The sequence below is a fragment of the Manis pentadactyla genome, chromosome 8 (assembly GCF_030020395.1).
Source record: "Manis pentadactyla isolate mManPen7 chromosome 8, mManPen7.hap1, whole genome shotgun sequence".
Taxonomy (NCBI): domain Eukaryota; kingdom Metazoa; phylum Chordata; class Mammalia; order Pholidota; family Manidae; genus Manis; species Manis pentadactyla.
This window is the reverse complement of record NC_080026.1, coordinates 55489624-55507978: the sequence shown is the minus strand read 5'-3', so window position 1 is coordinate 55507978 and position 18355 is coordinate 55489624. Positions and strand designations below refer to the sequence as shown.

The 18355-nt window shown below is 35.6% G+C and overlaps 1 protein-coding gene across 1 annotated transcript in view; it reads right to left on the bottom strand.

The window, feature by feature from the left end:
* The window catches only part of RYR2 (ryanodine receptor 2), a 961351-nt gene that overhangs the window by 68043 nt on the left and 874953 nt on the right, over window positions 1-18355 (bottom strand). Inside the window, exons 79-80 of the mRNA XM_057505755.1 lie at window positions 13675-13728; window positions 1186-1285 (exon numbers count right to left, since the gene is read on the bottom strand). Coding sequence (XP_057361738.1) covers window positions 1186-1285; window positions 13675-13728 — 154 coding nt within the window. The remainder of the gene's footprint in view (window positions 1-1185; window positions 1286-13674; window positions 13729-18355) is intronic.

The following is an 18355-nucleotide window of genomic DNA, read 5'->3' as shown; positions in this document are numbered from 1 at the left end:
AAATCTGTATAATAGTGGAGGTGGACAGACTGACTGACTATAGCAAAAACTATTAAGAGAGTAATAATTAATAATGTATATTTCGCTACCAATATTTTTACTAAATTCTATGTAATATTTCCAAGAATTCAAAGTATACAAGGACAAAGAAAAACAAGAGGAAAAAATAACTGATTTTGAAATACTGACACCTAAATTATTAAGATTCATAACTGATCATATATATTAAATAATTTTGAGATCAAAATGAGATATTTAGATTTTCTTTAAGGTAAATTTCTCTCCACCTCCCTCTACAACATTATGTTTGAACAACTTTTATCATTTTCATTTCAATGTTTTTATCTTAATATGTTTATAGTCTTTATTAGGATGACTAATCACAATTTAAGTTACTCAAATAATAATGACAGATTTTAAGTCCAACTAATTTTCTATTATTTTGTATATTGTATTTTATTTTGTTATTCCTCTCCACATATCTTAGAAATAGAAAAAATACTTATATTTGGGAGAAGGGTACTTAATAACAAGGTATGCCACAATTATTTTTCCATTCTATTACAAATTATAGTAAAAATATTTTCACAAACAAGATATTACTAATACAAGAAAAAATCTTAAATGCTTGGCTACTGAAAACTATAATAGTGCTTTAATTGTTAAAAAGGACTCACTTAAAAAAGTCCAAACATTTATATCAAGGGTCTGCAAACTCTGGCCTGAGGGCCAAGTCCCATTTGTCACCTGTGTTTGTAAATAAAGTTTTATTGGAACACAGCCACACCACTTGTTTATGTATTGCCTCTATCTGCTTTCATGTTACTATGGCAGAACTGCAGAGTTGCAACAGAGACCCAGTGGCCTGCAAAGCTAAAAATATTCACTGTCTGGCATCTCACAGAAAATGTTTACCCATCCCTGATTTATATGATCAGCTTGTTAGAGTTGTATCATAGTATAACTCCCAAAATTTATTGAACAGAAATAACATAAATCTTTTGATAAGACTGAAAATAAAATCAACCTTGGACTTGGTAAAGGAGACCTCGCATCTGTGAAGTCACCTGACCTAGTGATGAACAAGAAATTCAGGGACTAAATACATCAGGAGAAGATAAAGGGACTCCTAAGGAGGAAATCTGGAGAATGAACATTGCCGAGACAGAGTAATGAAGCTCTCACCTTTGCTGGCACTGATGGTCTGCAGAACCATCTCAGCAGCACCGCGGTCGTGGAGCCTGGCTTGTTGGTAGAGAAGCTTTTGCTTTTCCATTTCCTTTTCCTGAACACAAACCCCAGCCGTTTATGTTGTGGCGATCATTAAGCATAGCAGCTTTCTATAAACCATATTTTTAGTCATCTCTTCATGTATGGGCTCTATGACAACATTATGGACCATTTCAACACCAACAATATTATTAAACAGGTAGTAACATATTCAACTCTTGGTTTTCCCCTTTATGTTTTTCTTGATATACTTTTGGTACTGGTTTATCAGGATGGATTTTCACAATTTTAATGATTTGGTTAGTCCAAAGCCTGTATCATAGTTTCGAAGTACTGTACTTTATCATTGAAACTTGCACTTTCTGGATTACACATTTGTGCATAAGTTTGTCACATTTTGAATAATCACTCATGTCAAGGCCATAACTTGATACTGCTCAGCAAATGGCTCGAGTGGCAGGTTATCACTGAATGACAGAAAAATGTTAACTGAGACATGTTGGAGTTTAAGCAAAATTGAAAGCTGATATGAATAAACAGGTAGTCTTCAACTAAGTAGTGGACTTAGGATACAGCTCTCCCCAGTCCCCCCTGCAAACAATAAAGAAGCAATGTGCCTTTATATTTTGTATTATCTGGTAGTAACAAACAATACTCATGGTACTGCTAGAGCAATGGCTGGAGTTTGTTCTTTTCCATGTAAACTACTACTGAAAACATAAAGAAGAAATATAAATAAAATATAAAGGCACAACAAGGTCAAGACTGGCAGGATCATTCACTTGAGCTATCCACTTCACTGGAGAATTGAGACGAAACTAAGCAGTATAAGTTGCAGAATGAAAGTTGTTGCATAGAGCCCTATGACAGCGAGTCCATCAAATGGTGTGGTAGAGAAGCTTAGTCAATGGGACATGAAACAGTCAATTAGTATCATGTCCATAAACACAACGGCCAAAACATATATGACCTAAGAGCAGGAAGAGCTGCAGCAGAAGTAGCCAGAGTGACAGCTTTGCTGCCATAAACTTTCCATCCAAAGTACGGAAAATAGACATTGGAAGATGGAAGAGGTTTAAAAAATGAAGGCTTGCTAGTTACAGAATATGAAAAATAAAGTAAACTAAACAGAAGGGAAAAAGAAATGGGCTCAAACAAATGAAAAAAGAAACCTTTAAATCAAAAGCAACCAACACAGACATTTATGCTGTTACCAGAGAGTTCTCGCCGAGGCTGGCAAATTTGTTTCTTAAATCTTTGATAATATCGTGCTGCAAAAACAAAATTGATCAGGGTTTTTTTTTAAACTACAGTTAGAGCTCCTGTGGTTAAATTTTTATTTTTTTCTTAAATTATGTGATAGGCCTAAATGGAAGCAGAGAAAAGAAAAGAAAAAGGCAGCTTTGCTTTGTAAGTAGCCATGCTAACATCTAAAAGTTTTGCCTTCATGTTTAAACCTCTTCCTGTGAAGTCAAAAACAAAACGAAAACAAAACCACACAGACACACAAAAATTGTCATTACAACAGAGTTTCAGGAAAACTGAAAGAAGACCCTCTTGTCTGCTCTTCAGGTGTTGTTTAAAAAACTGGGAGCAACATTTGATTCTTCCTTTTAGACCCAACGATCTTTCACTTTCCTTGCCAGATATATACTGAACTTTATAAAGAACGTTAGCTTCCCAGCTTCACTGACTCCATTTGTGAAAGGGGTTTTCAGTAAAATAGAAGAAATTACTGGCATATGGAATGGTACTATTATTTTCATTAACTAAAATGGAGCAACAGAGTTTGAAAGAGCAACTCTTCTACTGACCCAATAGAACACAAAAAATCATCAGGAGACCTAAAGAAAATGGGAGATGACAACGTGATATCCTGAGAAAATAAAAAGTAAACAAATAAAAACCCCTTTGCTCTTTGTGCTCCAAAAGTAGGTAGACCAACTGAAAGATCGGCTGGAGCAAATTGGACACTTGATTCTAAGGTCCTCGCATCCTCTTCAGCACCTGACATCACACAGGATGGACGGACACCAGGAGATCAAGAAATAGATAGGATATCAAATTGCCTTTCTTATAAAACAAACTTCCTGAGCTTCCATAGCATCTAAATTTCAATAATATTAAATATTTCAGGGGAGATAATGAGACTTATTTGGAAAAAAAAACCATTTAGCTAGAAAAAAGTATACTGATCTGGAAACAGGAAAAACCATCCTTCATTAAAAACAATCATAAAAAAGGATTGACCTCTCTTTTGAATTTCTTCTTTATTAAATTGAGTTGGAAGTACTCCAAAAGATCTTTAATATTACTTCTTTCCAGTACTTTGTCCTTTGAGAACTACTTCTCGGGATGTAATTTAATCTCATTGGAAATTTTATCATAGCATAAAACAAAACAAAACAAAACAGAAGCTAAACCAGAAAGTTTTCAGGCAATAAAATGATGGATTGTGTAGAAAGAAGAAAACATTCTTTAATTTCAAATTTAATGCAGATTAGCTTTTGTAAGCAAACTAGAGACAGATCTTTTGAAAGTATCTTGGGGCTATAGCACCTTGAAATACCCTTTTAGAGTTCCTTTTAAAAAGAAGGGTTCCCTGCATCACCCCAGACTCTGTTTAAACTGCCAAAGGGTCTTAAACAAACATTATACCTCCTGCTTGCAGTTTAAATTATTCTAAGTTTACAAAGGAAGGTTATGGAAAAAAACTGAAACAGAACAAGAAAATCTCCACAATCTGAATTTTCATTTAGGCAAAAAATTCTCATTATCAAAAACAACCAAGATTTATCAGCTGCTTTCCTAATAGGATTGTTATGAGTCTTTTCAGGATCAAGGGTGGGCATAAATCAGACTCATGATCAAATAGCAGGCATCGCATGAAGGTTTTCAACATCATGCTTTGCTTTTAGATATCTGAAGTTTGTAATAACATTGCTAATACTCTTTTGTTTTGTCCAAGAGTACCTTAAGCTTTTAGCTCTTGATGAGGAGGGGTGGCAGTGGAAAGTGAAGGCCTCAAGAAAAAAAAAATCCATCCCTTCTTCAAGAACTTGCCTTACATGTGAAAAAATATTGAAATAAAAGGAACAAATTATAACCATCCTTTGCTTTTTGATGGAGAAAATAATTTTGAAAGTATCTTGGGGCTACAGCTCCTTGAAATACCCTTTTAGAGTTCAATGGACATGAAAAATACTTTAGCCAGGACAGCTCTGATGACAGCAAAGAACTTCACATCATTTCTGAAGGACCTTACTCAGTTATAGGAGTATTGGGGGCAGTGTGCACTTCACACGCTGAGGCTACCAAATCTACAGTCTGTGCACAAGGCCAAATGGGTCCAGTTGGCTTGCTTGTTGTCTTTGCATTTCCAAGCCTCCAGCAACTGCAGAAAAGGTTTTCATAATGTTTTCCTCTTAAACTTTATACGGTAACTGGTTGTAACATAAGTGAACAGGAGCTGAACTCTTCTAAAAAGTACTTCCCATACTTCAGTAATGTTGTAAATCAACATTAAGTATTCTGATTTGCCATTTTAAGGGTAGCCATGACCTACAAGGTGATTTTGAGTTTCACTATTACAAGACAAAAAGAAGACTGAAATACTGAAGATTCAATTGGGTAACTAGAAGGACAGAGATGAAAGGCAGTGAAATGGTACCAATAATGTGACTTACAACACAAACAGGCCAACTCAGACTAAGGAAAAACAAAAATGTAGCTAAGAGTCACACTCACACTCTCCACCTAAATCAATTTTGTTTTGTATTCTGGCATCTGAAACTGTAGACTGGCCACATTTGTGGAAAACTGACTTGCAGTACTAGGAAAACACTTTGAAGATTATATCATTTAATAATGATGGTTCCCCAAATTTTTACATTTTAAATTTAATTTTTCCAAAATTAAATAAATGTATATGGAGTTTCCTAGAAGTAAATATCATGAGGAGGGAACTACAGCTATTTTATTTGTTTGTTTTAACACATATACTGTATACCCAGGATAGTTTCCTGTACATAACAGATGTTCAAAAAAATGTGATGAATGAATGAATGACAGAACTAAATAAGGTGAGATCATGTAGTATGTACAAATAATCCAGAATTTAATAAGTGTTGTTTTCACTGGAAGCCTACAAAGCTAGTACAATGTGAAAAGTTTATTTAGTCTACTTTCAATACATGGTCAAAGCGACCCAGAATTACATACATACAAATAACTTTCCAATTATAGTTTTCAGCTCATTTAATTTTTTGTCTGTACCTTTCGTGATTATTCATTCCCTTTGTTGCTGAATTAACAAATGGTATAATCTCCAGAATTCTACTTCTCAATCAGATGAGCATAGTTTCTAATGATCTCTCTTTAACAAAAAAAGGAAGTATGCTTTTACCTAAAGCAAACTTTGTTTAAATGCTGATCAAAGTTTTACTAGTATACAATCAGAGACAACAAAAATATGGAAGCAGAGAAATGAAGTTCCTTTGATGTGCTGTAGGCTCTGAAATCCACAAGTGCTGCATAGTGTGGCTTAATGGCTACTTCTTCCTGTACAGTTTATACTCGCATTTCAGTTGGAATAGTGTTTCCCCTGGATTAAGTACATTTGGAACTAATCAATATGCTAAAGCAATAAAACCCAGCTGTGTTGAAGTAATTTTCTATTACAAGGTCCTGTTCGCAAAATATACACCAGACCACAAAAAGTTTCCTTAACAAAGTATAAAAGGAAAGGTTTAATTTAGAGTTTATCACATTAACAAAGTTGGGTTGACTTATCCTTGGAGAGAATGTGGTGTATCCTGAGCACACTGCTGATTTAACAGCCCTCATTTACCATTTGTTTAAGTCTTAAGAGCCCTGGATATGGCCTTGAATACAGAAAGTAAGAGCTGTGCAGTTCTACCAGTACAGCCTGACAAAAGACAGCATAAAAACAATAAATTGATCGACCAATGACCTCTAATAAAAAGAAGGTATGGTTTGATCATGAAGATGCCAGAATAGAGGGAAAGAGAGAAATGAGGATTTTATCACAGAATGAATTTTGAGATTTCACAATTCTATAGTTCTAGTGTGTATAATTCTAAGTTTTCTGAAATAGTTATTGATCCTACCCCAGATCAATTCCTGAGAAACAGCTATGCTCGTTAAGTACTGGATGCTGTCTCAAATTGCCTGCCAGATGTTCCCTGCTTAGCTGAGAGAAGCATTTTTTTTGGAGACTGTTAAGGATACACTGTCCTGCCACTCTTCCAGACACTTGGGACTTACCCGATGCTAAGGCATCCTCAGGTGCACACCTGGACTTCATTGTATAAGTTCTCAAACATTGACTAGAATTGCTGAAGACCTTTTTTCATTATATCACACATTCTCTTCAAAACAAAAAAAACCCAGGAGAAAGAAGTGTTTCAGGATTTTTGTTTCTCCCAAAGAAGAAGACGGTCTTTATTTTATTGATAAACTATTAAATTTATGTGGCTTCTAGGAAGCTTGGATTCAGTAAGTGTGACAACCTGCAGAGGATTAGCAAGACTCTGTGGCATAGGTCTCTGTATTAAACTCATTTTTGGAAGGCTCCACTTTGTCTTTCTAAACACTTTCAGCCCCTCAACATTTTTTTCATCATCTAACTGTATTATGCTTAATTGTGTGATATTTTAATTTTTTCTAACATTCTCACTAATTTTTCCCACTTCATCTATTTCACCCATTCTCCCCCTCCCATATGGCCACAAGCACTCCATTCTCTGAGTTTATTAGTCTATTTCTGTTTTATTTGTTCATTTGTTTTGTTTTCTATCTTGGCTACTGTAAATAATGTGGCAATAAACATAGGGGTGCACTTATCTTTTGTGTGATTGTATTTTATTATGTGATATTTTAAATGCCAAACTAGGAAAAGGTAGAGATACGTATATATGGACAGAAAATAGGCTGTTTTATATAAAATCTTTTTTATTGTGACATTCCATTCTAAAAAACATTGAGTTTATTTTCTTTTCCACAGATGATCAGAAGAAATGTGATGAAAATTTCCCTGCTTCTAGCAGTATTTATGCACTTAGAAGAATTATGAAATTGCCCTGAAAAATGAAAAGAACTTACTCATGAGCAGCAAATCAGACAATTTTAAAGGTAGATCTGACCCCTCAGTACAAAACTTTAAATTGAAAGAAGAAAAGGCTGGGTCACAGAGTAATTAAAGTTGACTGTTAAAGGTCACCCAGTTGCAACTGGATGACTACCGAGGTCTCCTACCTTGTGTAATCAGTCTTCTGCTTACCATACTGTAAAAGGACTGCCCAGACTCAATTTTAGTGGGAAGGTGAAATTGATTAAATGTAATAATAACAAATATTTATAGAGCCTGTTATGTGATAGTTAATGTTTTGAGTGCCTTATATGTACTGATCAGTGTGTCATCACAATCCTATGAAGTAGGTTGTGCAGTACAGCAGCCTATAATTAGACCCATTTTACAGATAGAAGATTGATGCTTAAGATCACAGAATTAGAAGGTAGAGCTAGGACTCAGAAACAGGTGATTCATTCAAGTTTCTGGGCTCTTAAGGATTCTGCTGTATCCCATTTGAGGTAATAGTGCAGTCAAGCATAAACTCTACCTGGAATCATTTAAAAAATGATGGCACAAGAGGTCAAATAAATAGTCATGCATGTCAAAAATGCACAATTATGTGTTTAAAAATATGTTCTGTACAGTTTGTTACTTAGGATGATATGCTCATATGCATGCATTACCATATAGAATACAAAGGACCATGTGCTCTGGGAATTTTTCTCATACCAGGACCAGTACTCCACCCTGCTTTATCCACTTCTTTCCAAGCCTTGGCAACTTGCCTTGCTTCTGAGACAGAATGACAGAATGGCTCTAGAAAGACTCACACCTTTACTGTGGCTACAAAAGCTGGCTTCTACCACCTCTTCCACTCATTAAAGAGACCCCACACTGATGTGGATATGGACAGAATGCAGTGCTTGGACACTCTGCAGACTGGACCCAAGCTGCCAGTGATCGTGTGGTTAATATCAGCAGGCAGTATGTAGAAATTAAGACCCTATGACCAATAAGAGATAGGAGGGGATGGGACCAGTGCTCAGCCTTCTTCTCCAAGGGGCACTGTTCCATGATGTATACAGTCTATGGGGCATCCAACATGACTGACAGTTGTACAGTCAAATAGCCAAGGTCAGTTCAAGAAGGCACTATGTTGTATTTGCTCTCCCTCCTTCCCTATGTCAGTTCTCACTCCCCCTCACTCTTAACTTCTCTGAGATTGCAACACCCTCAACTCCAATATAGGGTTAGCACATAATCTCTTTGCTGTTTTTCAAGGAATTGGGGCTAGACATGACGGCATTACTTGGGCCTACAGTTTCGTCATACAAAGATGCAGTGGCAGATTGCAGCAGGACACAGGGACTGGAGAGCACTGGCCATCAAAATTCCTAGCCCCTGTCCCTCAATGGTTCGATAGTACAACAAGCAATGCAACACGTTAGTCCAGTTTGGGACACCATAGAGTTTCTGCAATAGGAACTAAAGAATTCTGAGTTTTCCTGATAAATTATTTCAATGTTCTTGAATAACTATTTCAATGTTTATATCCATAGCTGTATCTTTAATATTTTATATTTAAGGGTTCCCTGGTAAGATTCAGGAAACCCTTCTAACTAAAGTGCTTTGATCTTATAAACAGAACAAAATAAACTGATTCAAAGATCAAATTGTGTAGCTACTGGAGAGAGTACATCTTCTCATCAATTCACTCGTGCAGAATTAACCAAAAAAATGAATTCTATTCAAAATTAGATAGTCACAGAGGCCAGACAAGAGTGTTTCTATCACTGGGTAGAGCTATATCAATCAGACTTTCAGACATTTTGGACCTAAACTGATTCTTCTAACTTAATGGTGCATACTTTGGAATTTAAACTGGGTATTGGTCTGAGTGTTTCAGCATGAATGACATCATTTTAGCTATGCCTCAGGTTTGTCTGAGGGAATACATAACTTAGTCTCCTAAGCTTTTATTACTGCACGTCAACTCTACCACAGGCATATTTAGTATTTGGGACACAAGAACTACTATTTAATCAATAGTACATAGTAATAGGATCTCTAGGACTCATCAAAGAATTCATCCGTTAATTGGAAATTGTGCATTTGCCAAAGGATGATGTAATTTACCCAATATTTGAGAAAGATGGTCAAGAAGGCAAATTAACATTCCAGTCCTCTGACTTAGCTCCACTGACATTAACTTAGGTTTTCCAGTAAGTAATAAATCTATATTATAATACCTTAATATTACATAGAAATGTTTTCACTGAATTATCATTTAATGTCATCCCATCAGGCTGTTAGAAAATGGCTACAGAAGTAACCACTTGAAGAATGTTTCTGTGTAGTTTGTAGAATCATAGCTTTAAAAAGTGGTGTTGCTTTGGTACTAAAGCTCTTTGTTGATCTCAAAATGAGAAAAGCCCATTGTGCTCAGAAAAATGAAGTTATTTGACTTGAAACGTTATTATTTATTATTTATTATTATTTGCTTTGGCTTATGAAAAATTTAAAACTAAACAAATCACCCATCTGCAGGAGTTAATATCTTGAGTAATTGCTAAAATGTTTCTTCCCTTTCAATTAATATTGGCATCTTTATAAGATTTTACTGTCCTTTCTACAGTTTTAATGTTGAAATTGCCTCAAATGTAAAAAAAAAAGGTTGCATATGATAATTAACTAAATGTGTAATAAGGTTATTAAGAGTATTTTTACATAAATCACAGATGAAGCAAGGGATTAAATTATGGAGTTAAATCTGGCAGTTTTAACAGAATCCTATCAGTATAACATATGTGTGATGGAAGAAGAAAAGAGCTGGAAATACTTGGCATTTTAGTCCTCACTCCATGTTTTTTGAGCTTTACTTTATTCCCCAGGGGCATTTTCCTTATAATGCCACTTTTGAACATACTGGCTTTTTCGTTTTCACAATATCTTTGTTGAATATTTTACAGATAGAGAAGTTAAGCAGAAACTTTAGCAAATATTAATAATCACCCAGTTATGGGAATAAAATTCAATTATCACATAATTTGTTATGCCCAAATTTATCTAATAGAATTTGTTTAAGAATTTTTGAAATGCTGAATAACCTTTCAGATTCATTATAACTTACATGAACAATTCCACTATCACACTATATCTAAATGATGTTAAACAACCAGATGTCTCAATGTACAATGTTTGGTACACCACTACATTGATAGAGAAACACTGACAACCCAGATGTCTGGTCAGATTTTTCAGTGTTTTTATTGGTATCATAGAGTCAGCCTTAGACAAGAGTCTCTTCTTAAGTGACCAACTATACACATCCCTGCTTCTCAACTTGGTAAGAGTTCATATTGTTTACCTGCAAAGTATGCGGGTAATTGTGGATGATTGCATGCTTACATAAATTAGATGTAAATAATAAGCTACAGTCTCAAATCACATGGAGAGTCTATAAAACTGGTTAAAAGTGAACATTTCCAAATTTTATCTATTGTGTTGTGCTTATGAATATTTGTTGATCTTTGGCAACTTTAAAGTGCTGTCTCATGCTGGGATAGTCATACCTTCTGGTTTATATCCCCTTTCTTGGGATTAATATCCAGGTTTCACCATTACATGAACTTCTTGCCTTTCATTCTAAATCCAAGGCATATAGCCCGTAATCCTCGGTAGGGCTCCATACCTTCCCTGACTTCCTGTCTTCACTTTGACCTGAATCCTAGAGTCTAAAAGCTTAGACTCCACTACTAGTCATTCCCAGACTATTTTTTCTTTAATAAGAAGCCTGTCTAATGTCAAATTTGGCCCTGTTTACCAAACTGGATCACCCTGAAGGTACATTCCTCTTTCAAATTAAAATGCTTTTCGTAACCAGCAATACCTTCTCATCCTGTCCTTTTCAACCACCCACAACTACACATTCTTGGGACATGAACTTCAGTGATGTTAGGAGGTCCCTTCATATTTTCAACCCTCAACAATTCACAAGGATTCAGAGATATTTATTTAGTGCTAAAAGGAGAACAATGTACCAAATTAAAATCATGCTTATTACTACCTATTATTTAAGCCCATAATATATTAAGGGTTGATGTCCATTATATGCCAACAAATCCATCCAATTGGTACTGTATCTGATAGCATCTGCATGGACACAAATTTTTAAATTTACAAGGGTCTTGATATAAAAACAGTATATTCTTCCAAATATAATAGTAAGTTAAGAATAATTTGTTGCTTCTAAATGAATTCTTTATGACATTATAAATTCATTTTAAGAGCAAATAGTTCATGTTTTTTTGTTTTTGTTTTTTTTTTTTTTTACAGAAGGCAACAAAGAATACACTTGGAAACTGAAAAGGCTTTTTGTTCGTTTGTTTTTTTAACCGAAACCGTGATGGGTATTTTTTCCCTGGGAAGTTTATGATCAGTTTTCCTACTAAGCAACCTCAGGAAAAGAAAATGTAATCTTAACAGGGTTCATATTTTTGTAATTTTAGATCATCAATATTTTCTCTTAGCAAATTTTCCAAGTACTTAGCTACTCAAAATATTGAGAGATAGAAATAATCAAGTTCTTCCCTGTAATGAAATGTTGAGATCAACTTTGAAATTATGAGATATAATGTCCAGTTACTTACTGAAGATAACATTATCACAATGGAAGAGCAGGCTTCTTTGCAATTTCACATCTCTTTTCAAGTAATCAAAGTGAAAGTTAAAAAAAAAAAACATCAAGAGGGCTGAGGCCAGAATGCTGCTCTAAACTTTCCTAGCTAAAAGTTAATCACCTAAAGGACTGGACTCTCTTGTCCCAGCACAGTATGCAGTCAAAGTTAACATGTAGGATAAAATTTCAAACTCTGAGTCATTTAAATTACAGAAAGAATAAAGCTGTGTCAAAGAAAGGATACAGAAGAGACCAATTGCATTGGGGCTACAAACTTGTAAGAAGATTGCATGACTTTTTATTACAAAGAATCCAAGATGTTGGGTCTAACAAAGGTAAATGTCACAAGAAACTGAAACTCAGACCCAGACAAATACACACACATATATATAATTTTACCTTGCTGCGTTGGGATCCTGTGACCTTAAGGAAGGATGAGGACAAGAAGCAAAATAGCAATAAACAATTGCTCGGAAGACAACTGGTAGACCATAAACGGTGTGCACTTCAGAAAAACAATATTATCTTCTGCTTACATCTCATTCTAATCTACCTCAGTTTCTTACCAATAAAGATGGATTTGGGAATAGAATATATGTATATTAGATAATATTATAGTGTCATAGAGGAGATTAATCTTATGGCACTTTTCTCAGCCAGAAATAGTCATGGGTTATTCTCAAATCAGTTTGTTTCTGAACTTTTTACACCTTGAGTTCAATGCTGCAGAGATGCTCATATCAAATTGTTCCTGAAAGACGTACCATTCTGTGTCCACACTTCACCTATAACTTTTTGTGGGCCCACTGTAATTAAAGACTGATTGCTGGATACAAATATATTTCCAGACTTCTAGCTCAAGGTTCAGACATGTAAATTAATAGGAAAAAAACCCTAATCTATTTCCTTTCACTGAATTTCTTTCTGAAAATTCTAAAGAAAAACTATAAAAAAACACACAAAAATAAATAAGGAGAGTGGCAGTTAGTAACAACTAGTATTTCACATAAAAAACAAAAGTACAGTCTAAGCAAATGGGAAAAAAAATTGACTTTCCTTCTGCTTAATTAACATTGAGCAGTAATTCAAAATATATGGATATTTAAAAGCAGAGCATGTTTGAGAAAATAATCATAAAATAGAACATAGTCCTAGGAATATATGCACTCCTACCTCATGCAAGCAAACTGACATGTGCCACCATCTACATATGTACAGGGAATGAGTGACCTAATTGAGTAGAAGTCAAAAGATGCAAATTTTAAGACTTCTTCAATTCAGGAAAAAAAAGAAAATCAAACCAAGGGTTTAATGAAAGACTTGATGTTGTGTTGCTCTTCAAAAAATATTATCCTCATTTGTCCATTGGAAATTTCAGATCACAGCATTCACTGAGATGAGAACAATTTGAAGCAATCTCATCTCTAAGAGTTCTCAGGAACACTCATTCTGAACATATGGGTTTTATTTGATTATTTAACTCTATTAATATCCTTGGTTTTAACTTCAGCAAATGTTAGGACTCAGATATGTCCACCCAACTTCTGACATGCAGTTCCTTGAAATAATAAGCCGCAATAAGCCATGGAGCAGGAAACAGAAATGTCAGTTATAAGCTATGAAACAATGTTTTAAAGTAGGAAAAAGACACATCTAGAAAGATCCATCTTACTTCAAAACTCTTCACTTCTTCTTCACCATCATCATCTTCCTCATCATGACAACTCTGATACATGTAAAAAATCAAAAAGGTCCAAAAGATTAGAATATGTTGAGGCAGACAGTACAAAAGAACTTAGTGAAGAATACCCAAACATTTGTGTTAATTTATTATCACCAATATTGTTTAAATATATGTATTAGATGCAGTAAGTTTGGATGAAATGATCAATGAATTTATGAACTAAAACAATATTACAGTGCTTTCACAGAACTAAATATTAAATTACCAATTTCATACAGATCATGGAGATATTTTACTACATACACTACTTATTCATGCATTGACCTTGTTCAAACCAAAGCAAACACAAGGATCTTTAAAGTTGAGGATCTTCAAGACAAGGATCATTGTTTTTGCTTACTTTATGCTGCCATTACAATGCATGAATACAGATACATGCACCCACAATGACTAAACATTAATAGGAAGCAGTGTCTATTAGTTAAAGTGAATCTTGTAATCCTCTTTTTAACTTAATTTTTTATTATTTTTGGTCCAAAGAAGGCAAGTAAAATTCTTTTACTAATACTATTCTTTTACAGAAAAATGATAAGGCTGACTATTTCATTATTTTGAGTTATTTTCCCAGAAATGACAAAGAGGTCGTACTAATCCAGACACATATTCTTATCTAATTCCTAGAGCTGAAGTGTTTGCTTAATAAAGAGGCTGAGTAGTGTAACGGTTAGGAACATGGCCCGAGGACACAGAATGCCCAGTTCAAATTCTGGTGTAGCCAATTTTCAGCTGTTTATCCTCAGACAAGTTTCTTTATTTCTCTGGGTCTATTTCCTCATATTTAAGCTAGGAATAAGAGTACCCAGATTCCTGAAAGGATCACATGAATTAATACATGTAAATTGCCTGCTGCATAGGAACAAGTATCTGAAAAATAATACACTTTTGATGAATCTCAACTGCTGCCATTATTATGGTTTGGAATTAGTTGTATCATGTTGACAAAAAGAAGCTGGTTATTAACGAAACCCTATGGTAGGAAGAAACCTATAGGTCTTCAAAGTTGGATTGTTCTAACCCCTGTAAGGATTTCTTATGGTTGGTAAACAACATATCAGTGAACCACATGGAGGTAAGTGGTTAAATTTAAATTACAAATCGGAAAAACATTTTCAATTTAATGATTCATTAATACTTTGAATATGAAGTATAAAGTGGGGATGGAGGGAGGGTACAGAATGTGATCCTTCCGCCCACTCAACGATCAACTCTAAAATGTTTTCTACATTCTTTTGTTCAATCCACAAATATGTACCAAGAATAATTACCTTTTTTTGTTTGGAATAGTAAGAATGTGAACATGGTTTGCAAAGGAGAGAATGCAGGGGATACAGGACTGTAACAATTTCACTATGTGTAAAAGGTATAAAAATAGTATGTTTACCACAAAAGCAAAGACGTTAATTATCCATTCAAAGTGCAGTAAATTTCCTACTATGCATTAAATAATACCCCTTGGCTCCCATGTCATTGGTTAACCAGGAATTTTGAAAAACAGAACTCATGAAAACTTTAGCTAAATATATCTGGAAGGCAAATCTGTGGTCTTTCATAAATATTGTACATCTAATATAGGATAGACAGAAATTTTGGCTTATCTGCTCCTTACAGTTACCTTTGTAAAGTTCCCTCCATCTGCTCTATTCATTAGGAATGAAGCAGAGGGATTTTATCATGTAACAAGCATTGTTTACTATTTAAGCAAATTAGAATACTAATATGAACTATCTCTAATGCATTTGATGTTTTAATTTTCTCAAATACATTATTTCCTATATAAATTTAATTACCTTCAGAAATACTGAGGGAAAACAAAGGTTGATGAGTACATTCAGAAAAATTGTCATTTGGGATTTAATGATATGCTTTTAAAAATCATATATTTGCTTTTTTTTTAGAGCTCTTGCTGACAAATATTTTACAAAGAATTATTTTGAAATAAAGTATTTTAAACTATTTTTAAAATTTTCCTAAGAAAAGTTAGTGAGATTTGCTTCCAATAAGGTTAAAATCAGTGATTTTTTAAAAACCTATTGAGCAAGCCTGAATCTATCTGGAAATATATATTTGACAAAATTCATTAAATCCATAAACTACTTTAAGCTTCTATTGATTGTCATGAGAGATTGCCACAAGAAAACTGCAGCATATCTCCAGCAAATTTTAATGAACTGGACAGAAACAGAAGGATTTAGAGGCATAGGAGATATATTTCTCAACAGTAAACTGAATCCATTTAATATATATGATAAGTAAAAAGAGTTCTATTAGGTTGTCCTAAAGCACAGAATTTAGCTTTCTGGGTCAAAATGATAAATTCTAGGCAAGGAATAGTGATACAATATACTAGGAAGGAAAAAGTGAATAAAATCCATACATACAGGGGCAGAAGCATGAAAAAAATTTGGAAAAAAAAAAATCAGAGAAAACTAAAATAGAGGATATTTCAGACCATTGAGGTAACCAGTTCAAAAATCAAAATCAGCAATAAGAATATTTAAGGTGCTTTACCTTGCCAGCATTTGCTGGCAATTTGATTCTGCAAAACAAGTATATTTCATACATTCTTAAGTTGCCTTTCTGATCATGTAACTACTTAGAAGGCTGAGGAAGCAAAACCAGAAACTTTTAGTATGGGTTTAAGCCTCGGAGCTAGTGAGTGGGATAGAAGAGAAAGAAATCTCCTAAGAAAGTGACGCTGGCATTTAGTTTTAACCAAGAAAGGATGAAACACCAGGCATAACTTATAACTGGCCATAACGTGTATGTCAAATATTTCAGTGAGTTAGGAAAAGAGGAGGAGTAAAAAGTCTCCTCAGCCAGGACCTCAAACCAGTGGACACATTAATGAGTGTTCAGTTTATGATAGTAACATTCTAGATACTTCCTCATGGTTATCTTGCTTAAATTGGTAAAATCATCCCATTAGGAAGAAACACTTCAGACAGTCCAGGAGAGATGATAAGCAGTGAAGAGATGTTCTGAGAATCAGGCACGGGTGGCCACGATCAGCACAAAAGGGGGTGGGGCAGCAAACTGCTGGGGTGCCCTGGGAATTCTCTGATAAGATTTTTAAGAGTAGGCATACATGACAGAAGTAGGGATTTGGAAAGAAAGGCAGGAGCAACCAAAGAATATTGACCTAAGGTTTAGAGTGCAGTGCAGCTTAAAAAATACAAATATTTAATATGATTTTTTCAAGATACAACCAAAGCCAGGAGACCTGTAGGTACATGATGTACAGCAGATGTAATACTCCTCGGAGGGGGAGCCAAGATGACGGCATGAGTAGAGCAGTGGAAATCTCCTTCCAAAACCACATATATTTTTGAAACTACAACAAATACAACTCTTCCTAAAAGAGAGACGAGAAGACACAGGACAACAGCCAGACTACATCCACACCTGCGAGAACCCAGCGCCTCGAGAAGGGGGTAAGATACAAGCCGCGGCCCAGCAGGACCCGAGTGCCCCTCACCCCAGCTCCCAGCGGGAAGAGAGGAGTTGGAGAGGGGAGGGAGAGGGAGCCCAGGACTGTTGAACACCCAGCCCTAGCCATCCGCACCAGAGCGCAGACACACAGTGCATGCGAGGGGTGCTGGAAACTAGGGAAACAGAATAGTAAGACCCGTGAATGGGTTCCTGCAGCCGGCGCCCCTGGGATAAAGAAAAGCGAGTGATTTTTGAAAGTCTTAAAGAGACAGGGAGCTCACCGCTGGATGGAAGCATCCCGGGACACTTAGGCCAGCAGCTGGGAATCCTGGGGAACTCTGGGCACCCTAACCCCCTGGACAGCAGGGCAGCTTGGAGGCCCCTCATGGAGAAAAAAAGCCTCCCGGCTGTTTCCCCTCTGACGCGGCTCCGCCTCAGAACAGCAGCCCGAGGCAGGCCATGCCCACAGCAACTGCAGAGCAAAACTCCACAGCAGCCAGGCAAGAATCAGAAGCCCAGTCTGCGTGCAGCTGCACAGTACAAGCTGCTAGAGGTCGCTGTTCTCCCAGGAGAGGAAGGCCACAAACCAACAAGAAGGGAAGTTCTCTCAGCCATCACTTGTGCCAGCTCTGCAAACTATCTCTATCACCATGAAAAGGCAAAAGAATTTGACACAGACCAAAATCACAACCCCTGAGTAGGAGATAGACCTAACCAGTCTTCCTGAAAAAGAATTCAAAATAAAAATCATAAACATGCTGATGGAGCTGCAGAGAAATATACAAGAGCAAAGGGATGATATACGGAGGGAGAAGTGAAACAATCTTCGGAAGGATTTATAAGCAGAATGGATAAGATGCAAGAGGCCATTGCTGGAATAGAAACCAGAGAACAGGAACATATAGAAGCTGATGCAGAGAGAGATAAAAGGATCTCCAGGAATGAAACAAATATTAAGAGAACTGTGTGACCAATCCAAAAGGAACAATATCCACATTATAGGGGTACCAGAAGAAGAAGAGAGAGAAAAAGGGATGGAAAGAGTCTTTGAAGAAATAATTGCTGAGAATCTCCCAAAACTGGGGGAGGAAATAGTTGCTCAGACTATGGAAGCACACAGAAATCCCAAAAGAAGGGACCCAAAGAGGATAACAGCAAGACACATAATAATTAAAATGGC